Raw genomic sequence first — 25309 nt, forward strand, 5'->3', positions numbered from 1 at the left:
CTATTTTTACATTTTTATTTTTCTTAATATTTGTTTTTTGTACTCTCTCTATTGTCTTCCCACTTACTTGTCTCTCCAAAATCACTTTCTCTTCTGCTATTAACCATCTTTAGATACCTCTTTCATACTTTCTAAGATCTAATAACTATATGCTCACCTCCTACCCCTTTAACATGTCATCCTACACCTCACTCCCAATTCTCTGTTTGCCCACCATCAGAAACTATAGATCCTTTTGCAAACCTACTGTTTATATTGTAGATAATAATTGAACTCACCATTTCTGTATATTATGACAAAACCACAAACATCTTAATAGCAGCTATTTGGTTTAAGGTTGTGTATTGTTTGTTTTGGGATCTGTTGATATTGTTCTCCCCCTTAAAGGAAAGGTATTGTAAACCTGCAGGGTCACTCACTATAAGCCTATAGTGTAAAAATTAAAGCCTCAGATCTGCAGTGCTAGAAGGGAAGACACATGAGCAACATGAAAAAGCAAGGGAAGAAAGAATCGGGATACTACATTATTAGAATCCGTGGCCAGCACAACAGAATAAATTACAGAGAAGTAGTTCAGGATGTACATAATTAAAATGTTCTATGAATTAAAGAATGATATAAGAAAGCAAATACAAGCAACAAAAGATCATTTTTATAAAGAGCTACATAAGCAAATAAGGAAGCAAAAGATTATTACTTCCAATAAGGAGGTAGAGGTTCTGAAAAAAAAAAAAAACAATAAATCTTTGAACTGAAAGAAACAGTAAACCAATTAAAAACTCAATAGAAACAACCACCACCAGATTAGAAGACAGAACCTCAGACAATGAAGACAAAATATTTAATTTTGAAAAGAATGTTGACCACACAGTGAAAATAAGAAACCATGAGCAGAACATTCAAAAATTATGGGATAACATAAAAAGATCAAATTTAAGAATTATTGGGATAGAGGAAGGCATAGAGTTACAAACCAAAGGAATGAACAATCTGTTTAATGAAACAATATCAGAAAAATTTTCCATACGTGAAGAATGAATTGGAAAATCAAATACAGGAGGCTTACAGGACACCAAATGTACAAAATCACAACAGATCCACACCAAGGCACATTACAATGAAAATGCGTAGCATACAGAATAAGGAGAGAAATTTTAAAAGCCACAAGAGAAAGGGATTAGATTACATACAGGGAGAAACCAATTAGAATATCTGCAGATTTTTCAACTCAGACCCTGAAAGTCAGAAGATCTACAACAATGTATATACCAAGCTCGGAAAGAAAATGGATACCAACCAAGAATCTTATATCCAGCAAAATTAAGCTTTAGATAGGATGAGGAAGTAAAAACCTTCCATGATAAACAAAAGTTAAAAGAATTTACAACTAAAAATCCTGCACTAGAGAACATCCTTGGCAAAATATTCCATCATGAGAAAATAAAAAACAATAATGAAAATCAGCAAAGGAAAGTATTACACTGAAGGAAAAACCAGTCAAAGGAGAAACCAAGTCAAGTTAAATACCAAAAATAAACAAATATGACCGGGAATACAAATTATTTCTCAATAATAACCTTGAATGGTAATGGCTTAAACTCACCAATCAAAAGACATAGACTGGCAGATTGGATTAAAAAAAGAAAAAGACCCAACAGTATGCTGCCTTCAAGAGACTCATCTTATAGGAAAAGACATCCACAGACTGAAGGTGAAAGGTTGGGAAAAAAACAGAGAAGTAGTTCAGGATGTACATAATTAAAATGTTCTATGAATTAAAGAATGATATAAGAAAGCAAATACAAGTCCACTCACATGGACTGTGAAAACAAGTATGGGGTTTCCATCCTCATATCACTTACAATAGACTTCAAGCCAAAGTTAATCAAAAGGGATAAGGACATTTCATACTGCTTAAGGAACCATACATCAACAAGACTTAACAATTATAAATATATATGCTCCAAATAATGGAGCATCTGCGTTCATCAAACAAACTCTTCTCAAGTTTAAGAGTCAAATATATCATAACACAATAATTCTGGGTGACTTTAATACACCTCTTTCACCACTGGATAGATCTTCCAAACAACAGCTGAACAAAGTAATTATAGAACTCAATAACTATCAATAACTTAGACTTAACAGACATATATAGAATATTTCATCCAATGAGTGAATACACTTCTCAGCAGCACATGGATCGTTCTCTAAAATATACCATATACTATGCCACAAAGCAACTCTTAGCAAATATAGAAAAGTAGAGATACTACCCTGCATTCTGTCAGATCATAATGGAATGAAATTAGAAATCAACGATAAAATAAATAAAATCCACTCCAAAACCTGGACACTAAGTAATATGCTACTGAATGAACAATGGGTTGCAGAAGACGTTAAGGAGGAGATTAAAGAATTTTTAGAGGTGAGTGAGAACACAGATACAATGTATCGAAATCTCTGGGACACTATGAAAGCAGTTCTAAGAGGAAAGTTCATTGCCTAGAGTTCATTCCTTAGAAGGAAAAAAAGTCAACAAATAAATGACTTAACATTACATCTCAAAGCCCTAGAAAAAGAACAAATCAATACCAAAAGCAGCAGAAGACAGGAAATAATTAAAATCAGAGCTGAAATCAATGAAATTGAAACAAAAATAATTGAAAAAATTGACAAAACAAAAAGTTGATTCTTTGAAAAAATAAACAAAATTGATAAACCGTTAGCCATGCTAATGAAGAGAAGGAGAGAGAAAACTTAATTACTAACATCCATGATGAAAAAGGAAATATCACGATGGATACTACAGAAGTACAGAAGATAATTAGAAATTATTTTGAAAATTTGTACTCCAATAAAATAGAAAACATCAAAAGCATTGAAAAATTTCTAGAGTCATATGATTTGCCCAAACTGAATCAGGATGATATACACAAGTTAAACAGATCAATTTCAAGCAATGAAATAGGAAGATTCCATCAGAAGCCTAAGCTCAGGACCAAGATAGATGGATATACAGTGAGTTCTGTAGACCTTCAAAGAAGAACTAATACCAATATTCCTCAAATTGTTTCATGAAATATAAAAAAGGAACACTTTCAAACTCATTCTATGAGGCCAATATCACCCTGATTCCAAAACCAGACAAAGACACATCAAAGCAAGAAAACTTCAGACCAATTATCTCTAATGATCATAGATGCAAAAACTCTCAATAAAATTCTGGCAAATTGAATACAGAAACACAAAAACGATAGTGCACCATGAACAAGTGGGGTTCATCCTAGGGATGCAAGGTTGGATCAACATATGGAAATCAATAAATGTAATTCATCACATCAATAGACTTAAAGATAAGAATCATATGATTATCTCTATAGATGCAGAAAAGGCATTCAACAAAATACAGCACCCCTTCATGTTTAAAACACTAGAAAAACTAGTGATAATAGGAACATACCTCAACATTGTAAAAGCTATTGGTGCTAAGCCCCAATATCAATCTGTTTTTATTTATTTATTTATTTATTTTTAGTTTTCGGCGGACACAACATCTTTGTCTGTATGTGGTGCTGAGGATCGAACCCGCGCCACACGCACACCAGGCGAGCGTGCTACCGCTTGAGCCACATCCCCAGCCCCCCAATATCAATCTAAATGGAGAAAAATTGAAAGTATTCCCTCTAAAAACTGGAACAAGACAGGGATGCCATCTTTCACAACTTCTAGTAACCTAGTTCTTGAAACTCTAGCCAGAGCAATTAGATGAAAGAAATTAAAGGGTTACAGATAGGAAAAGAAGAACTCAAACTATCACTTAGTGCCGATGACATGATTCTATTCATAGAGGATCAAAAAAAAAAAAAATCCACCAGAAAACTTCTAGAACTAATAAATGAATTTAGCAAAGTAGCAGGATATAAAATCAACACCCATAAATCAAAGGCATTGCTGTACATCAGTGACAAATCCTCTGAAAGAGAAACTAGGAAAACTACCCCCATTTATAATAGCCTCAAAAAAAAAAAAAGGAAGAAATACTTGGGAATCAACTTAATGAGACAGGTGAAAGACCTCTACAATGAAAACTATAGAATGCTAAAGAAAGAAATTAAAGAAGACCTTAGAAGATGGAAAGATCACCCTTGTTCTTGAATTGGCAGAATTAATATTGTCAAAATGATCATACTACCAAAAACACTATACAAATTTAATGCAATTCCAATCAAAATCCTAATGACATTCCTCATAGAAATGGAAAAAGCATCATGAAATTCATCTGGAAAAATAAGAGACCCAGAATAGCCAAAGCAATCCTTAGTAAGAAGAGTGAAGCAGGTAGCATTGCTATACCACACCTTAAACTATACTACAGAGCAAAAGTAACAAAATCAGCTTGGTATTGGCACCAAAATAGACTTGTAGACTGATGGTACAGGATAGAGGACACTAGAGACAAACCCACATAAATACAGTTATCTCATATTAGACAAAGGCACCAAAAACATATATTGGAAAAAAAAAAAGATAGCCTCTTCAACAAATGGTTCTGGGAAAACTGGAAATCCATATGCATCAAAATGAAATTAAGCCCCTATCTCTCACCATGCACAAAACTCAAAGTGGATCAAGGACCTAGGAATTAAATCAGAGACTCTGTTCCTAATAGAAGAAAAAGTGGGCCCAAATCTCCATCATGTCAGATTAGGCCCCTTAATAAGACTTCTATAGCTTCCTTAATAAGACTTCCTTAATAAGACTCCTATAGCTCAAGAAGTAAAATCAAGAATCGATAAATGGGATGGATTCAAACTAAAAAGCTTCTTCTCAGCAAAAGAAACAATCAGCGAGGTAAATAGAGAGCCTACAGAATGGGAGCAAATTTTTACCACACTCACATCAGAGCACTAATCTCTAGGATATATAAAGAACTCAAAAATCTTTTTTTAAAATATTTCTTTTAGTTGTACACAATGCCTTTATTTTTACTTATTTATTTTTATGTGGTGCTAAGAATCGAACCCAGGGCCTTGCCATGCACCAGGCGAGTGTTCTACCCCTGAGCCACAACCCCAGCCCCAGAACTCAAAAATCTTAACACCAAAAAAAAAAAAACAAAACAAAAAAAAACCCAAATAACCCAATCAATAAATTGGCCAAGGAACTAGACAGACAGTCCTTAGAAGATGATATACAATACACTTATTGAATAACAAAGGCAAGGATTTGGGGGAAAAAGGCACACTCATACATTGTTGGTGGGACTGCAAATTGGTGCAACCAATCTGGAAAGCGGTGTGGAGATTACTTGGAAAACTTGGAATGGAACCACCATTTGAACCAGCTATCCCATTCCTCAGTTTATACCCAAAGGACTTAAAAACAGCATACTATTGTGATGCAGCCACATCAATATTTATAGCAGCACAGTTCACAATAGCTAATTGTAGAACCAACCTAGATGTGCTTCAATAGATGAATGGATAAAGAAACTGTGGTATATGTACACAATGAAATATTACTCAGCTTTTTCTATTTCTATGAAATTAAAAGAGAATAAAATCATGGTATTTGCAGGTAAATGGATGGAATTGGGGAATATCATGCTAAGTGAAGTAAGCCAATCCCAAAAACCCAAAGGCAGAATGTTTTCTCTGATATGTGGAAAGATGCTGATCCAGAATGGTGGGGAGGAAGCATGGGAAGAATGGAGGAACTTTAAATAGAGCAAAAGGGAGAAAGGGGAAGGGAGGTGGCAGGGAGTAGGAAAGATAGTGAAGTGAGATAGGCACCATTACACTAACTATATGTATGAAGACAAAGTGGTGTGAGTCTACTTTGTGTACAACATATATTGGAAAAAAATATAAAAACAGAGACATGAAAAATTGTGCTTTTGAAATGCATTCTGGTGTCATATATAATAAATTAGAATCAATAAATAAATTTTTAAAACTTGGAATTAGTTGACCTTTTATGGTATTAACGTCTGCATCTTAATTTGTATGTTTACATAAAGGAAAGTCTCTAATTTGAACTAATTATGAGAAAAGTAAGCCTATGTCTCTAAAGAAAGTCTGAATTGTTAATAGACATAAATATTGTTTTTCTCAAGCTGGGCTAATAAATATTAACAGACTTGTTCTGTTGTACATATTTATTTGTAATTACTATATTGAAATGTCACACTAAATGATAACTCAACTCTTACAAATTATAGACTTTTGTGTAACAAACCAACAAAACAGAAAACCCTGAAAATTTGTATATGGTTCTCCCTAAAGAATGCACATTGCCCGTACACACAGGTGCATTGATTTGCAGCCTTCTGCAACCAACCATTTTATACCCCAACCTGAAATCCTCACTTGCTTGACTGGGTTAGAAAACAATTGTAAAAATAAAATTAAGAGGAGGGGAGGGGAGGGGAGGGTAAAGAAAGAGTAAGTAACAACAACAAACAAAAAAAAAAAAAAAAGAAGAAGAAGAAGAAGAAGAAGAAGAAAGAAAAAGAAAACTATTGTAACAACATTGCCCTGTAGAAGAGCCCTACTGAAGTAAAAGGCAGGATAAAACTCCAGGGTCCTATCAGTTTGTTAAATTTCAGAGCAGAAGAGACCTGGAGGATCATTTACTTCCAAACCCCACTTTTTTTGTTTTGTTGTGATGCTGGGGATCGAACCCAGGGCCTCACGCATGCTAGGCTAGTGCTCTACCAGTCCCCAAGTCTTTTTTATGGTGAGGGTTGTTGGGCCCAGAAAATGAGTAATTATGAACTAGGATATAAGACATGCTGCATATGTCCCAAAAGGGACATAATTTTTTCCAGTTTTGATTACCTCTTACTCTTGACAATGATAGATGGAATCCTCCAAAGAAACAACTGTGGTGAGCTGTGGGTAACAAAGGAATTGCTAGGACAGGCTTCACTGTGATTGTGTTGTCTTCCTTTAGGACCTAAAGATTGACCAGAAAACCCCTCTACGGGTCCTTCACCGAAGACCCTTGGCTTTGAGAACTCGTGTCATCCACTCTATGGAGACACACTATGTGGATGAACATCATTTCCGCCTTTATCTGAAGACTCAAGCTGGAACGTATCCTTTCACCTGTGTATTGCAATAATCTAGTCAAAACCCCACGAGAGTTTATGCTGCCCTAGAAAATAGGTTTAGCTTGGTCTGGGAGGCATTAGGGAAAGTATTACATTGGGAAGAAATTCATTATTTTTTTGTTTGAGGGGTTTTTCCCCCATTAAATTTATTTCTCAAGAGGATATTTTAAACTATGAGGTAGCAGTCCAATGTTAGTTTTATATTTCAGTTAATTACAGTGTATTACATAGTGGTTAGCACATGGTAAATAGTTGGAAAATACTTTTGATTGATTCATTTGCTGTCTGTACATATTTTTCAAGTAATGTATTCATGACCATTTTGGGGTCTTTTTAGCATTTCAAGCATTTGTCCCAGATGATTAAACATAGTGGTAGTGCTACTTTACTTTTTTTTTTTTTTTTTTAAGAGACAGAATCTCACTCACTATGTTTCCCAGGCATGTCTTGAACTCCTGGACTCAAGCAATCCTTCTGCCTTAGACTCCCTTCAAAGTGCTCGGACAACAGGCATGTGCCATCATGCCAGGTGACACTTCACATATTGATCTTTATTTGGGTGCTGGCCCAGAACAACAGAAATATTCTTTTTCTTCATGTCTTGTGAAAAAACAAAAACAAAGCATTTCAGATTACATGTCATTTATTTGAGCCACATAAACTTTGTCGACAGGAATGCTGTGCTGGCACTTAGCACCATTTTCAGACTCCTAAAAGTTTGACTGTTATAAATAGTAAAGGTTGAAATTCAGTTTAAATTTCCACAGTCCAGGGCTGGTCATTTTTTTATATAACTTAATCTGACTTATGTGTTTTTGTATCAGAACTGAGGTGGTGATTCACATGTATCAGGGAGCTCCTGTGGTCCTAGCCTTGTGATCCAATAGCATGAAGTGATAAAATGCCTTTTAACTGGTATAAAAGTAATAACATGTATATAACAAATATATCGAATAGCACTTTGACTACATTGCTGCTTTAACTACTCTGCTTCTCTTTTCCTACCAACCTCTTCACCTCTGTTCCAGGAGTGATCTGGATTTACTTGGCCAAATCAGGGATAGGTTATCTATTCCAAATATCTTATAAAGTTTACAATTTGGATGTAGGGATGATTTATTTAGATGCAGTGGGTAGATCTTTGTATCTTTGTTGTTTGGAGGACACTTCCCTATTGTGGATGGAATTTCAAAGAAATCACAGGTGTTTACATTTTATTTATGTTTTGATTCTGGGTATTGAACCCAGAGCTTCTCACAGTTAGCACACACTTATTTCATCATTGAGTTTTGCCTCCGACCACAGATTAAAAAAAAAAAAAAAGTCTTACTACCTAATTCTGGCTTTAGTTTTTGGGTGCCAAGGAGAAATGCAATGTCTTGGAGAAACTAATGTCTTTTCAATCCTATTAAAACATTTTTAGAACCAGCCACATACGTGTATTTAAGGCATTGCCAAGAAAGACTAGCAAAGCTTTAGATACCATATGGCTATCCATGTACTAAATTTATTTTGTGTATACTCTGTGTACATATATTGCTCACTATACTGAGCTAGTTTGTTTGCTTTAAATGTCGTTCTTCTGGCTGTGAATATAACCTCTCTCGATCTTTTAACTGGTTATTTTGGGGCTTTTTGGTCATCTCCTTATTTCTATCAGAAATAGCAATTTTTTGAAGAAAATGAAAGAAAGAGAATGGCAGTTGTTGAGTTTAGCAAAAATGGCCATCACTAGATAATTACAAGTCTTACATGAGTCAAAACACTCAAGTGAAGGAAGAGTGAATAAGCTTTGAGGAAATGAGGACATAATATCAGCATGTTATAGTATTGATTTATTTATCTTCTAAGAATAAATGTGTTTTTCCTGTTCAAATTCTATTAAATGGTTTGCCCTAAATACTGCTTTCTATAACTCAGCATGATGCTGGGTTTTTACTGAACACTGATATAAACTTGTATCTTTCAAAGATAAATATTTTCAAGGCTACTGTAGAGTCCTGTGTGAGGAACGTTAATGTAATCTTACCAAGATCAAATTCCAGAATTTTGTCATTGCCTTTCAAATTTAAAGACTTATGAAGGAAAAATACAAAGTCATTTCTAAAACAAAAACAAAACAAAACTTAATTTTTTGCTAATAACCATATTAGCAGACAACTAGGCCTTCCATAATTCTCATGAAGGATCTTTATCAAGATTAGGTATTTTCACTGTCTCTTCTATCATATTGCCATAACTGGATCATGTTACAAGAAAATCCATCATTGAGGTCATTGTATGTGTGATTCTGTGGAACCTACTGTCTGGGCAGATGCCAGTTGCCATTATTGAAAAATGGGACCAGGAAGGTGGGAGTCAAAATTTTGGCAAAGAAAAAAAATTTTTTTTAAAAAAGAGAGAGGGAGAAAGAGAGATAAGTTTTTTTAATATTTATTTTTTAGTTTTCGGTGGATACAACATCTTTATTTTATTTTTATGTAGTGCTAAGGATTGAATCCAGCGACCTGCGCATGCCAGGCGAGCACACTACTGCTTGAGCCACATCCCCGGCCCCGAAAAATATTTTTTAAAAAGCATTGAATTATAATTAATTTTAAAAATCCATTCTCAAACCTTGGCAATTTGAGATGAGCTATAAAGAAAAAAGAAAGTCATGACTTCTGCTAAGTTTGTTGTAAACACAGGTCTCAGGTACTTATGTTGGCTGCTAGGCCAGTAGGAATCAATTGTCCTAAGACACACATCTAAAGTTAGAGCCAGGACTGATCTCTCCTTTGTAACATTTCTACTTTTATTATTTCCTTTTCACCTGTGAAATCTTACCAGTTGATATTGCATGGCTATCCTCATTTTTTCCTTAAACAGACTCCAGCTACATTAAAGAGTTTGTACATGGAGACTTTGGGAGAACCAGGCCAAACATTGGCTCTCTGATGAATGTGACTGCTGACATTCTTGAGCTGGATGTGGAGGTAAACCGTTTTATTGTGGAACATTTGCATACATGCAAATCGAATTCAGCCAAAGTTATGCCTTTTGGCACTAAACCAAATAGCACTTCTCACCTTCATAATTATTTGAAAGTGGCAAAACCTCACAGTAGAGAAGGGACTATCTTCTGAATTTTTATAAATATGAGGCTGATATATAGTTAATTTACTAACTGCTTTACATTTGGCATGAGATTAAACTCTTAAACGAGAGAATAAAATTATAAGTGACCTTCAAATGTCCTTAGGGACTCAGGGTTTATTTCCTATACCAGTTTCATTTATAAAGACTTTAAGGCAGAGTGTTTGGAAACTATATTTAGGACAGGGATAGAAAATGGGATGAGCCAATGGTTACTAACAAAAATAATTCTCTAAGGGATTCCTGTGATATGGTTCAAAAGTGGTTCTATAAGGGACACCTATGAGGTAATTCTCTACTCTTATAGTAATTGAAACAAGGTTAAATTCTAAAATAATTACAAGAATGGATTTTTCAGGAAATTCTTCACAAACGTTTTCTTTTTCATTTGAGCATCAATAGAACTTGAGCCACAAGTTGTGCTCCTTGATGAGAATTTAATTAGGATTAGTGTCCCTCTTTACCTCCCACCATACCCCATCTACCCCACCCCCCAAATCCTAGGAAGTGGTTAGAATTTTGCATTTGAGAATAAAATCAAAGTTATTTTTTTAAAAAAGTGGGTATATTGCCTGGCATGGTAATCAAATGATCATTATTACCTTACAGCAATCCTCTCAAGTGCTCTCAGATTAAATTCTATAGATCTCCTACACACCAGCCAGAGACACCCTTCAAGATTGCAGGGAGCCTCTTTAAAGGGGCTGTCATTTTAAGAAAGACAACATTTGTTAAAGAAAATTCCAACTGTTCTTAGAACAGCTGAAGAGTGTCAAGAGCCATAGCTCCAGGTTTCTTAGCCCTGAGTGCCTATTGGAATCACCCATGAAGCTTTTTCAACACTACAGCATTCCTACCCTTCTCTGCCCTCAACACACACAATTGTGATCAGTGATCTTTAATTTTCAGTTTGAAAAACTATGGCTATATTCTGAAGCACTATCAAAATGTCTTTTTGAGATTTGGAAAAACACAATAGTTATTTGGGCTTTTCTAATAATTTTTTAGAATCTGGAATATGAAGTGACTCAAAAATTAATGAAAAAAATTTTCAGTAAATGATTTCAGACTTTAAGCTTTGTCAATAAAGAAACATGGTTATGGGGCTGGGGATGTGGCTCAAGCGGTAGCACGTCCGCCTGGCATGCGTGCGGCCCAGGTTCGATCCTCAGCACCACATACAAACAAAGATGTTGTGTCTGCCGAAAAAAACTAAAATAAATAAAGAGAGAGTTTAAAAAAAAAGAAACATGGTTATAATGGATTTTTAAAAAATAGGTCCTCTAGGGTAATTAAGATGTATTTTGTACTTCTGGAATGTGATTGTTTATGTGGAGACAAAATATTTTGCTTACCATAATGCCAGAGTTGGTGTTCTAGAAGAGCAAAGTGAAGGCAAGTTGATAGAGATGAATTGGATTTTGAAAGAAATAAGTTCTGGTGAAGTAAAACAAAAAGATCCTTAATTTTTTCCTAGTTCCAGGTGATCTTTCCTATTTATTTACTTCACATCTAGTTGCTAAATTACAAACAAGGCTATAAGTTTATAGACAAGTACTTGAGTGCAGTACAGTGACCTAAGTAGTGATTGCCAGCAAATATGATGGTAGTCCCATAGATTGTATCACTTAGTGACATCATAGCTGTATTAGTCTGAGTAAATATTCTCTATGATATTTGCATGATGACAAAATCACCTAATGATGCATTTCTTATTTAGAATGTGGCCCCACAGTTCAGCTACTCGTAATTCTATTAAATGTAAGATGGCAGAATGAATATGATCAGAAGAATAAAAGTTGCTGAGACTTTTTGAGGGAAAACTAGTGTAACCACCTGGATTTGAATTTGTTTGCTACTTTACTCATAAACTTTTTAAAAAATATTTGTTTTTTAGTTGTAGTTGGGCACAATATGTTTATTTTATTTATTTACTTTTATGTGGTGCTGAGGATCAAACCCAGGGCCTTGCATGTGCTAGGCGAGTGCTCTATCGCTGAGCCACAACCCCAGCCCACTCAAACATTTTTAAATTTAATTTTTTTGTCTTATGCATCAAAAGGTACAATTATAAACCAGCCAAGTAACCAAATACTGCTATTCAGTTAATTCAGAAACAGACTTTGGACCTAAGAATCCCCAGAGTAGACTTTGGTATTCAATTGCTCTTTTCCTTCAAATGTTATTTCTTCTATATTATATTAAAACTATTACTGGCAAATGCTTATCAGAAAAGTAGTATCTGTAGTAATAACTTGTTTTCTCCCTTTTAGTCTGTAGACGTTGACTGGCCACCTGCTCTGGATGACTAGCTTTCAGATTTGGAGATAAAGAGTAGGGTTTTCTTGGCATGATGTGGACATCCATGCAACATACCCTGTAAAATGGCTGTTTACTCACCATAACGGTGTCTTGGAAACCATTTGGATCATGTTGATCTATTTTTAAATTTGTTATAACATCTCAGGATCTGTGTGTATATTTTGTGTTCAGTTGTTCTAAGAATGTCTTATGACTTTTCTCATTCCCTCTCTCACTCTCCCCAGTGAAACTATGAACAGTGAAACCATTCTTCTTCCTAATTCTTTCATTCAGAGAGGCGCACAAACAGGAAAAACTGTTAATTCAAGAAGCTGTAATTTCTTTCAGCAAGATTTCTTCTGCAGGAGACATGTCACCTTTAAAATCATGTTCTAAATTTTTAAATTATCTGAACAAAAGTTCTACTGGATTTATGCAACATAGTATCCTATAATATTCTAAGATATCAATGCAAATATGACATCATTAATATTTTTCCTGGGAGGCCTCAAGCAAGCTATTATCAATGGAAGTACTTTTGGGTGTAATTTGTGACAAATCATAATGACCTCAAATTACTATTTTGACAATCTAAAATTGTTAGTGCATGTCCCCTGTGGAAGGAAAGTGAAACTTTAGGAATTGAGGCACACCATGGTAAGAGATTTTCACAGACCTTTTAAATAAAGAGAAACAAGTGCCTTTAATAACTTCAATCCCAGGGTTAACAATTTGAAAAATTGAGATTGCTAAAAGTAAACTGATACTATTTCACAGTTCTTCAATATATTATCCAATTTCAAACATTTTAATAAGGTAGATAGGATATTGCCTCTAATTTTTTAATTATGGAAACCAAAGAATAAAAGTTAAATAAATGACTTATCTAAAATTTTTACTTTGATATCCAACACTAGAACTGAAGTATCTTAGTCCCTAGGGTCTTTCATAATTAAACCCTGTTAATCTATCACCTATTTTATGAAGGAGACATCTGAGAGTACCAAATAAATTCATGTAACCATAAGAACTGACTTTTGGAATTTAGATACCAAATCAAGAAACTTACCAAAAAATGGCCCAAATATATATCATATAGTCCCATATAATCATCCTAAAGAAAATGGATGGCTCATTAATAGTTTCAGAAAGGAAGCTCATTAAAATTTCAGATTTAAGTGTAATTTCCATCACCTGATTTAACGATTTGAGCTTTAAGGACTTGGACAGTATGACTGTTTCTTATCTCTATACTAAACATAGTTCATAGATACCAAGATTCACTTTAGATATCAGGAAAATGGTTTTGACATGAAAAAGTAAGACTACCACTTTGAAACCATGTATTTACTCATATGTGAATAGTAGCAAGTAATTGTTTCACTATTCTCAATGCCAAAAAATGAGAAAAGGATCACAGAAATAAACTTTGATTAAAAAAAAGCATTTGTGTGGATGTTTCTCAGTTTCTGGGGAAATTTGGCTTCAAAAAGATTTAAATTTAGGGAAAAGTCTTTTGCTAGTTACTTTTGGTTCAGTTTTGAATCCAGTGGATTGGCAATTTGGAAGAATCAAGAGCCTTCTTAACGAATTTAAATTAGAAGGTTTCCGTTTCTTAAATTTGCAAAATTTCAAGCAGAATAAACATTAGCTGTAAATACTTACTCCATGTGTTCATATAATTTTGAGGCAAGTTGTTAAAAATTAATGTAGGTCTGTTAAGGCAGAACTGGGTACATGAAGTAATGAGAATATTATAGTTTCCATCTTGGCCTATATAAAATATTTTAAAATTAGTTATTTCATTCTTTAAATTTTATTTAAATTAGAAATCTTTTAAATAACATTTAAAGGGGGCTTTGTTCTTCTTGATATCTCTTTCCCATATATAGTATGTGATTTGTTTTAGGAAAACCATCAACTCTTAATACCTGGAAGAGTCAAGAAAAAATAGAATTCGTAAAATGAAAAATTTTCAAGTAAGATAACTGGTTACATTTGCAAGTTAAGTGAAGTAAATTCAGAAACTAAATTTCCACTTCATAAAAGAAAAAATTTTACCTTAGCAGATCTTTTCTTTTGTTGCTTTATTCTTTGATTTTTAAGTACACACGTGAGATTTAATGTCTGAATTTTTTTAAATGGTGCTACCCATTTTATTATGAAACTTACAGGAAAGTAGAAGAACAGAACAAAGGGCCCTCTTTCCTGAATCATTAAACCAGTTACACCTCTCAAACTCAAATATATTGATATATAATTCCTAGAAAGACATACTTAACCACAATACAAATACCCAAATCAGGAAGTTAACACTGCTGATTGCTATTGTCTAATCCAAAGACCCCATTCAAGTGCCACTATTTGTCATACCAGTATTTAAATTTTTTTAATTAATTTATTTTAATTAGGTATATGACAGCAGATTGCATTTTGATTCATTGTACACAGTTGCAGCACAACTTTTCATTTCTCTGGTTATAAATGATGTAGCATCACACCATATGTGCAGTAATAAATATACCTAGGGTAGTGATGTGCAGTAATAAGTATACCTAGGGTAGTGATGTCCATCTCATTCCACCATCTTTTCTGCTCCCATGCCCCCTCTTCCCATGCCCTCCCCGAACCCCTCCTGTTGTGGATCACCATCCACTTATCAGAACATTTGGCCTTTGGTTTTTTGGGATTGGCTTATACTTACTTAGCATGATATTCTCAAACTCCATCCATTTACCTGCAAATGCCATGATTTTATTCTTTTAATGCTGAGTAATATTCCATTACGTATATATATACCACAGTTTCTTTATCCATTCATCTATTGAAGGGCATCTAGGTTGGTTCCACAGTGTAGCTATTGTGAATTGAGCTGCTATAAATGTTGACTGCATTACTATCACACTGGTATTTTTCAAGTGATCATACTGTCTCTTAATGTCTTACCAATCTGAAAGTTCCTTGACATTCATTATTTCAACAGTTTTGAAGACTTCAGGCCAGTTATTTTGTGGACTGTTTTATTTTGAATTTACCTCTTAAGATTCACATTATGTTTTTTGATAAGAAATCACAGAAGAGATATATTGTTCTTATATTATCTAAGGTGTCAAACAGTTTTTATATATCCAGTTACTGATGGCTGGGCTTTGATCAATTGATTATGGTATTGTTCACCAAACTTTCACTTTTATAGTAACTTTTTTCCCTTTGTAATTAAGTATCTTATAAAGAGATCATCAAATTTTCACTCATTAGTTTTAGCATCCATTGAAGATTTTCAATTGAATCAATAATTACCACACTGATTGCCAAATACTGATTTTCAAATTCCATCATTACTTGTACTATACATTTATTGGTTGGCATTCCCTTTCAATTTATTTCTCACTGTGGGAACTTGTGGCTACCTTTTTTCTTTTTAAATGCTGGTGATTGAACTCAGAGCCTCACACATGCTAAGCAGGCACTCAAACAGATATACACTACCATGTTCATTGCAGCATTTACAACAGCCAGTAAAAGGAATCCAGTATACCTCAAATGAATAAAGAAAATGTGATACATCTACACAATGGAAGAGCATTCATCCACAGAAAAGGTAGAAATCCTATCATTCACAACAACATGGATGAACCTGGAGGACACTTAGATTAGATGGAATATGTCAGGCACAGAAAAGGAAATAACACATGATCTCACTCACATGTGGGGTCTGAAAAAGGTAAAACTCAGAGGATGGAAGTGGTTACTTGGGCTTACGAGCAGCGGGGTTTGGAGAGAAATTGGTAAAAGGATAAAAATTTCATGTCAATGTTTTTAAAAAAGTTTTTAAAAAGCTGTCCCAGAGACTTTGATTGAGACCCAGTTCCTCCCCTACCTCCTCCTCTTATTTTCCCTCCTTCCTGGCCCCCACTCCTGAGAACAGAGAATGCAGTCATCTGCAAGCCAGGAAGACAGCTCTCTTAGTATTCTACCAAATTCTAATTTCAAAGAATAGTTACAAATGGAAGAATATCTAGCTAGAGCATTTCATAAAAATGCCAAAAGTTTCCAAGCAACCAGATTACCTTTCCCTGTACGGAAAATGCTATAAATACTAAGAAAATATGATATTTTTAAAGTCAAATGACAAAATTTTAGCAAGGGTTTTAGAATTTTTTCCATTTTATTATGAAGAAAAAAATCAGTGTATACAAAGTTATTACAAAGGTAAACATTCTGTACAATCAAAAGCATTTTAACAATTGAAAACAATTGCATCAATAGCATATTCAAAGGAACTCGATTAAATATGAGTGTAAGAGAGAAAAGAAATATGTGCTTTTGTGATTGGGTAAATGGTAATGCCATTAAGAAAAGCAGAGAATGCAAGAGGAGACACCAGTTTATAAGGGCATTCAGGCAGTTATCGAAAGCTGAAGCTGTGGGCACTAAGACTACACAGAGGAAAAACCAGCACCATCTGAAGACTAGGGATGGGGCTCTAAGGAAAAAACAGACCTCAGAGAGAAATCCTATCCACCACAGAAATGCCAGAGGAGTATCCATAGCAGGAATGGTCAATAGGTAAGTTGTAAAAAAGGATATGCAGAGTAATGACTGCTAAAAAGACATTAGATTTGACAAGGGGGTTAGTCTCTGGTCACATTTCCCAGAATATCACAGAAAATAGTAGGAGCTAAAGACAGATTGATACACAAGGAAAGACTGAAGTGAGGAAATGGAAAGGCAAACAGTTTTGAAATCAAGAGGGAAGGAATATCGGGGTGGTAGGAAAGGTTTTTGCTATTTTGTTTTTTGGGGTTTTTATTTTTAGGCTGGAGAAGACACCTGCCATGTTTATACAAAGAAAAGAACTAAATGGTGATGTGAGGATACAGGAAATGGGATGGGAAGTAGAGAGGAAGAGGGATCCAGTGTAACAAATGGAGATTAGATAAGAAGAGTACCTTCTCCACAAAACTAAGGTCAAAGTACAAACACATTTAGTAGAAGAAACTTATAGCCAAATGCATTTTAAATTACAAATTCTATGATCAGTAAAAAGCACTTGAAAAATGAAAAATTGGAATACTCTAAACATAGATGTGGCAGGCAGTAAGTACCCTAATTCAGTTTTTAATGGAAAAAGCTGCAAAACAACTCAATGCTTTTTTGGTTAAAACTCACTGAGCTAACAGTCAAGTATTTAAAATGATCAGTGCTAATTAATACACTAAAATACTGTACATTAAGATACTGTATTTTTTTTAAAAAAATCACCACTTAACAATCACCATCTGGAGATACCCTGGGTTTGTATTCTGAACAGAAAAGAAATTTTACTTTCTACTATTATGTGCTTATGATTTTTGAATTTATATCATATGACAAATATTTTCTTTTAAAATCAAAACTTGAGAAATATTAATTGTATTTATGGGTTTCTAATCTTTTTATTTTGCTTTCTGGACTATTCTGACCCTAATCTCACCTTGCTCTTCTGGCAATTTTCCAGTAATAGTCAACTGAGAATTTTATTTATATGTCATTCACACATACCCCATTTTGATGGAATTAATTTATGTTAAATTTAAGGTTTGGTTGTACTTTGTACAAGTGAAATGATACACACTTTCCAGATGGGAATATGTTCAATATTTAGGGTAGGTCCTAGCTATAAGATAAACTAGATCTTTAATACATTAATTACTTAGCATCATGGTAATTCCATCACAATTGAGATTAATGGCCAAATTCTGTCACCATTTTGCCATTGGGATTATTTTGCTTTTAAGCAATTTGGAATATCATTATTAACACTGGACTTCAGTGATTCTAATAAAAACCCAATGTAACATCAAACAAGATGTAAAAACTATAAAAATCTAGTAAAATTAAAAGCTATTTCAAAAAACAAAAGTTCTAAGAATACACTAAATGTTCAATAAATATTACTGAGTGCTTAATGTGAGGCAGACTGTTCTACAAACTGGAGATTCAACAGTAAACAAAATACAAAAATTTCTCTCCTCCTGGAGCTTACGTACTAGTAAAGAAAACAAATAGTAAACAAATGCTCAGTAGTTAGTGACAGTGAGAGAACATTTAAGGCAGAGTAATACCAAGTACAAAGTATATCAGGCAGGAATGTACCTGGTACTCTGAGGAGGAGAATTAAGGTCAGAGTGCCTGGAGCTGCATGAAGAGGGGGAAATGGTAATACATGGGTTAGGAAAGGGTGCACAGGTCTGCTAATTTTAAGCACTAGGACCCCTTCTCTTGAGATGGGGAACCACTGGATGGTTTTGAGCAGACAAATATGATTTGACTTGTTTTAAAAATAATTACTCTACTACTTTATGGACAACAGGCTACTGGGGAACAAGGATGTAAGGAAGGTTTGGGAGGCTACAGCTTTAATCCAGGCAAGCAATGAGGACAGCTAGAAATAGGGTGCTAACAGTAGAAGATAAGGATGATTCCAAGGTTTTGGCCTGAGCAACCAGAAGCATGGCATTGCCATTTACTGAGTTGGGGAAGACTGAAGGAGAAGCAAGTCTGGGAGGGAAAATCAAGAACTCAGGTTTGGATATGTTGAGTTTGTTTTAATTAATTTATAGATAAAGCTGTTAAACAGGCAGTTATTGAGATCACATGGAATAAAGATACCTAAGGAAAAAAGCAAGGTCCAAGGAAACTTCTTCCTCTTGAAAGTATGGGTGTAGAACTAAAATTGAAAGTCACTTTAAAGATATGGATGTAAATCTTATAAAAGGTAGAAAACCTCCCATACCTTGAAAGCTTACTTCAACTGGCTTCTCCAATTTAACATTTTAAAGGAGTTTTGCTGTACATATAAATTTAAGAAACTTCAAGAAGTTTCAGAAAACCCCATAGGGGTCACTTTGGCCCATGGACATCAAAAATAATCAAGAATATATTTTTCCAATGACATAGTCATTACAGGTTTTACCTTATATTTGCTTGAAAGCAAATATTAGTTAATTCTTTTAAGAATACATTAATAATGTCATAAAAGAAATATAAACTTAAAAAAAATCATATGCAAAGGAGTCACTCAATTGTTCATTTTGCATTGTGCCAATGCTTGAATACTGACTACTTTGAACAAAATTATGATTGTTCGGATTAGTACCATTTGATGGTCCTGATTCATTTATCAGGTTGTTATCTGCACAACTGAAGTCGGATCGCTCAAATGCATTTGATTGTGAAACAAAAACAGTACTAGAACTGGTGCCTGCTGACATACTGGAAGAAGACATCTGATGGAGCTGTCTCAAGTCTCTTGGATCTAACACTGAATTACATGAGGGGTTTTCAAGATTCATGCTCACAAGTCTTGGATTATCAGTCTCCCCCATGCTATCACTGCTGGTTGTCATCATATTCACAGGGCAATTTGGCAGCATGTTGGCATCAGAAATACCATATAAGTCAGCTGGTGATATGGATGATGTTTCCATTCTGCCTATGTCATCAGTACTGTTATAAATGCAAGCATTAGAAGCATTTAAATCACCAACAGACATGTCCAGGAATGATGATACACCTTGAGAATTAGCAGAAAGTGTCCCTGTTGAAAAACTACTCAGTGGATTTGTATTGACTGAACGTGAGGTAGGATGGGCCATTGATGACCAACTTGAAGGAGGCTGAGGCACCATTGAAGGTATGGCTGAAGCATGATGTGACAATCCACTGGAGATGGATACAGATGAGGAATAGTAGGATTCTCCTTGACTAGAAACTCCTGAAGATCTGGACATTTCTGACAAAACTGTGCCATGAGAAAACAAGTTTGATTCTGTGGGGGGAAAATGTATTTAACAAAATTAAAATGAACAAAGTTATAAAAATCATTATTGCAAAATTAAAATTTAAAAAACACATTCTTAAAGAGAAATTTCAAGAGAACTGATTTAACATTTTAAATAAAATGTTTTTCAAAGCACTAAAATTATTATACAAGTCCAAAACTGAATTCTATAACATGTAACTTTAATAAATGGCTTTAAGATGAATTTTAAAGTTATTTTGGGATATATAACTCCAGTCCAGTTTTTGAGGCCTTATACATATATTTTTTAAAGTGAAAGATAAATATTGGAATTTCAATTAATAGGAATTAAACAGCCAAATCATTTCATTCTCTCACTTTTAGGAGAAAATGGAGGGACAGAGAAAGCATTCATTAGGGATGGTTGAAAACTATATATAACTTGTAAGATACATTAAGGTATGACCCTAAAGTATTACAAAATCCCCAGTCCAGAAAAAAATTCTATATTTACTTATGTATTATATAAATGCTGTATATGCTAAACCAGGAAAGGAACTAATATAAGTATACTATGTATACAACCAGAAATATGAAAAATTGAGCTCTGTATATGTAATAAGAATTGTGATACATTCCGCTGTTATATATAAATAAAAATAAATAAATTTTTTTTAAAAAGATGTAAGAGAAGCAGCTGGGGTTGTGGCTCAGCAGTAGAGTGCTCACCTAGCACGTGCAAGGCACTGGGTTTGACCCTCAGCACCATATAAAAATAAATAAATAAAATAAAGGTATTGTGTCCAACTACAACTAAAAAATATTAAAAAAAAGATAAGAGAAATTCTAATTAACCATTGGCTGAATTATATAAACCAAGGAGTTGTCAATTTTTTTTCTCTAAAGGGCCAGATAGCATTTTATTTTATGCTTTGTGAGCTACATAACCTCTGCTAAAAATCGTCCAATTTCTGTTGTAGTTTTAAAAAAAAAATAGAAAAGGCAACTGCGGCTGGAGATGTTATCTCAGTGATAGATCACTTGCCTGGCATACGTGAGGCCCTGGGTTGATGTTTAGTACTGGCAGGGTGGAGAAGGGGAGGTAGTCAGAGATGATAAGTCATCAACTGAGCGTGGCTATGTTCCAATAAAACTTTACTTATAAGAAAGGTGACTAGCCAGACCTAAACCATTTCTTCCATGACACACTATAATTAGGAAAATTACTACTGTATGAAAAAAATATAGTTTTTCAAACATAATCAGTTTCCAACACAATCTACAGAAGCAGAACTAAATTATCCAATGTTGAAATATTGAAAAAATTTATAGGAGAGGAAAATATCAAAGAAAGGCTTATTCTTAAAAATGGAATTCTACTACATTGTGCAAGGAATACTCCACAGGGGATAAAATACCTTTTTTGATGAATCTTCCTTCTTCGATTGACCCTACCGGACCAGATCTTGGTCTCTCAGGAAAATTGACTGCTATGATAAAGTTTTTCCATTATTAAATGCAATTTGAAAAATAATTTATCAATTAAAACTTGAAAAACTGAATAAAGCAAATAACAAGATCTATTTAAATATGAATCATACAAAATATTCTTACCACAATCCTGCCACAGTTTCTGGAACAGTAGAGTTGTTTTTTGTTTCTTTGATTTATTGCCATAAGTGTCTGATTAAAAAGAAACCAGGAAAGTAGGTGAATCATCAAGGAATTATATTTCCTCTCCATTAATAAACAAAAAGCTTTAAATAGACGTACATTTTACATCTGTTACATCTAGATATGCATCTGGATTTAATAAGTACATTATAATACCTGTAAGTCAATATCAACTAACGAAAGGTCTGATAAGGATCAAAATAGCAAACACTTTCTAAGTGGTGAATTTTCCATCTATAAAAAGGGCATACTAAGAACAAAAATAGATACTCCGAAATCAAAAATAATTTGTTTGTATTGATACTGGGGCTTCAACCCATGGGCTCTTTACCACTGAGCTACATCCCAAGTCTTTTTTTTGTTTGTATGTGTGTACAGGGGATTGAAATCAGGGGCACTTTACCACTGAGCCATATCACCAGCAATTTTTCTTATATCTTGAGACAAGGTCTTACTAAGTTACTTAAATTGTTGAGGCTGGGTTCAAACTTGCCTCAGCCTCCCTAGTCACTGGGATTGTAGGTGGGGACCACCATGCCTGGCTAAAACAGAAATGTTGATAAATAGTTTAGATGATCTGAAATTATTTCAGATTAATCAAACCTTCCTAAGAAAGAGATGCAAAGTGCATAAGGAAAAAATGAAAACGTTCAGAAAACATATATAAATTATGAATATATATAATGACTAAATGTATCTTACCATGTAGCAGGATCAACATTAAGACATATATAAAGCAATACCACACCAAAGTATCATACCTTTTTCATCTGGCAGATACCTAAAATCCATAGATTCACTAACTTCCTGGTCAGAGGGTCTCCGCAGCTGCATTTTTACTGTTACTGGTTCTGTTATAGCTTTACAATATGGAGGAGTCTTAAAAACAATGGCTACTTGACGGTGTACATCAGCTTGTGAAAAGTTACCCTTTGCTTCCCAATCATTCAACACAAAACGAACTTCTATGTCATCTAGTTAATAAGAAACCAAATGAATAACAACAATGAAAAAACAAAGTAAATTTTATCTATTAATTTAAAATACATTCTGAATTCAATGAAACAAAATAAGTAAATACCTTTCTGAACTTTGTCACAAAGTAGAAATATTTCATCTCCTCCCCTGACACTCCCACAGTTCTTGTTTACACGACAAATCCTTAATTCTGCAGTATTTGGGGCACCTAAATATAAAGGATTTGTTAAAAATGTGTCTCTACCTTAATAATACATATTATTCTGTTGTAAGGGGAAGGATTTGAGGGAAATCATTTACAAAATAAATAAAAGTTTGTATGTACAGATAGATGACAATAAATACATTAACCATTCACACCTGTCCCTTTCTTTTTAGCTGCTTTAAATAATCTGGTTTAGAGCCAAATGACTCATTTCTAGGCAATGACATTTTCTCTAAATAAATCTCCCTGCTTCTAAATTCTGATTCTTCCAATACATCCTATATACTGTTACCAGATTAATTTTTTTTTTTCTGGTACTGGGCATTGAACCCATAGGTGCTTTACCACTGAGCTATATCCCTAGTCCCCTTATTTTTTATCTTGAGATAGAGTCTTGCTAAATGCTAAGAGTCTTGTTAAGTTGCTAAGATTATAGGTGTGTGCTACTGTGCCAGCTAGATTAATCTTAAATCTCATCCATGTCCCTAGGGCAATACAATTTCCATGTTTTCTTTTATGTGGACAATATGACTAAATAGTTCTTGCTGACATCACTGCTCTGTATGAGAAGGATACTATTATCTACGTTTACAGACCTAGGTTTCACTAACCTACATGCAAAACAGGTAATAATAAGACACCATTGGTAAATAAATATTTTTTGTGTGTGTGCAGCTAAAATATTTGACGGCAGCATCACAGTCTTTTCAAATGATAAATTTCTGTATCTTTTGTTCTAGCATCTGTCAACATTCTACTTCTGAAAATTTACGCCAGGGTAATATTTATACAAGATATTCACATATAAGGATACTTATCACAATTAAATTTGTTAGGGCAAAAGGAAAACTATGAGAAGAAAAGAAAAACCCAAATGTCCCACGAAAGGATAATGATTTAATAAAATTACAATATAGGGGGCTAGGGCTATAGCTCAGTGGTAGAGCACACGCCTCGCACATGTGAGGCACTGGGTTCGATCCTCAGCACCACATAAAAATAATAAAGATAAAAAAATTACAATATAGGCATGTTATGAAATATGCAGTTATTGAAAGAATAATGTAACCAAGAGGAAAAGAGGTTCAAGATAAATTACTAAGAAAGAAATTAAGTTTTTAGAAAGATCAATGATGATATTTTTAAACTATATTGTGTATATGACTGATGATGATTTATTTGTTGGTATAAAGAAAAAACTGGTAAAATGTGTGTTTGAGGACAGTGATTATCTTTGGAGGATAAAATTGCAGGAGATTTACTCTTTGTGTATTTTATAGTATTTGAATTTTTCTTATGATGAATATACTGTTTTCCCAAATACCAAAAATTTTTTAATAATTAAACTAGTCTTTAAAAACAAAAACAAGCTAAGACTACAAATACAAGGAAATAAAGCACTTACGGTTGTCATAAATTGGGTTAGAGACAACAGGAGGAAGAGCAGTTGTCAAATTACCAAGTTCATCAGGGAGGAAAACTTGAAAACACAGTCTCACCACATTGAGATCACAATCTTCAATATCAAGCAGCTGTTGCTCAGGGACTGAACAAGTATAAACATATTTTTTAAAATGCAGAATAGTCACACAGAGCTAAAATCCTGTTATCTCTTACTCCCCATCCATTATATCCAATAAACTTGAATAGCAACCAAATCTGTACTAACAAAAACAGAATGTACCCAGTCTCAAGAATGCCTTTTATTATTATCAAGTAGTCACTATCTAACAGTATTTGATAAATGATAGCCTTTTTAGGAAGTAACTATTCTAGTAAGCTGACACTTAGAATAGAACCCCAAAATGAAATTAATAACAATTTGATTTTTTTTTAAATGGATGCAAGTTATACATAACAGAGAAGAGATATTCATTCAACAAATCTGTATTTGGTTTAGTTTAAGTTATCTTCTAAATCTTCCAGGAATTATTTCCCCAGTTTTACAGATGAGAGCTGATTTTAAAGAGACAAAATTATTTGTCCAAAGTTTTACAGCTAGGAAGTGGTAGGGTGGGAATCTGAACCCAGGCCATTGACTCCAGAGCTTATGCTTTTAATAATTAAACTCTACTAGAAAATTTTACTTACAGTCAACATGAAAATGACATAC

At 34.0% G+C, this 25309-nt stretch overlaps 2 protein-coding genes across 14 annotated transcripts in view; one reads left to right on the forward strand and one right to left on the reverse strand.

Annotated features, from left to right (window-relative positions):
* The window catches only part of Pus10 (pseudouridine synthase 10), an 88349-nt gene extending 74362 nt beyond the window's left edge, over nucleotides 1–13987 (forward strand). For 9 of the 12 annotated variants that reach the window (XM_048804275.1, XM_048804277.1, XM_048804273.1 and 6 more), the window contains 3 exons: nucleotides 6958–7100; nucleotides 9993–10092; nucleotides 12526–13987. In XM_048804275.1, coding sequence (XP_048660232.1) covers nucleotides 6958–7100; nucleotides 9993–10092; nucleotides 12526–12564 — 282 coding nt within the window. In that variant the 3' untranslated portion in view covers nucleotides 12565–13987. Of the gene's footprint in view, nucleotides 1–6957; nucleotides 7101–9985; nucleotides 10093–12525 lie in introns of all 12 variants that reach the window. The other 3 variants (XM_048804276.1, XM_048804279.1, XM_048804278.1) reach the window with 3 other exon arrangements.
* A 3824-nt stretch (nucleotides 13988–17811) lies between these two features.
* Rel (REL proto-oncogene, NF-kB subunit) overlaps nucleotides 17812–25309 on the reverse strand; it is a 31388-nt gene continuing 23890 nt past the window's right edge. The window contains exons 5-10 of one of the 2 annotated variants that reach the window (XM_015479642.2): nucleotides 24602–24742; nucleotides 23095–23199; nucleotides 22775–22987; nucleotides 21954–22022; nucleotides 21758–21826; nucleotides 17812–20366 (exon numbers count right to left, since the gene is read on the reverse strand). In XM_015479642.2, coding sequence (XP_015335128.1) covers nucleotides 19588–20366; nucleotides 21758–21826; nucleotides 21954–22022; nucleotides 22775–22987; nucleotides 23095–23199; nucleotides 24602–24742 — 1376 coding nt within the window. In that variant the 3' untranslated portion in view covers nucleotides 17812–19587. Of the gene's footprint in view, nucleotides 20367–21757; nucleotides 21830–21953; nucleotides 22023–22774; nucleotides 22988–23094; nucleotides 23200–24601; nucleotides 24743–25309 lie in introns of both variants that reach the window. The other variant, XM_015479641.2, reaches the window with a different exon arrangement.

This window comes from Marmota marmota, unplaced genomic scaffold, assembly GCF_001458135.2.
Source record: "Marmota marmota marmota unplaced genomic scaffold, marMar, whole genome shotgun sequence".
Lineage (NCBI taxonomy): Eukaryota > Metazoa > Chordata > Mammalia > Rodentia > Sciuridae > Marmota > Marmota marmota.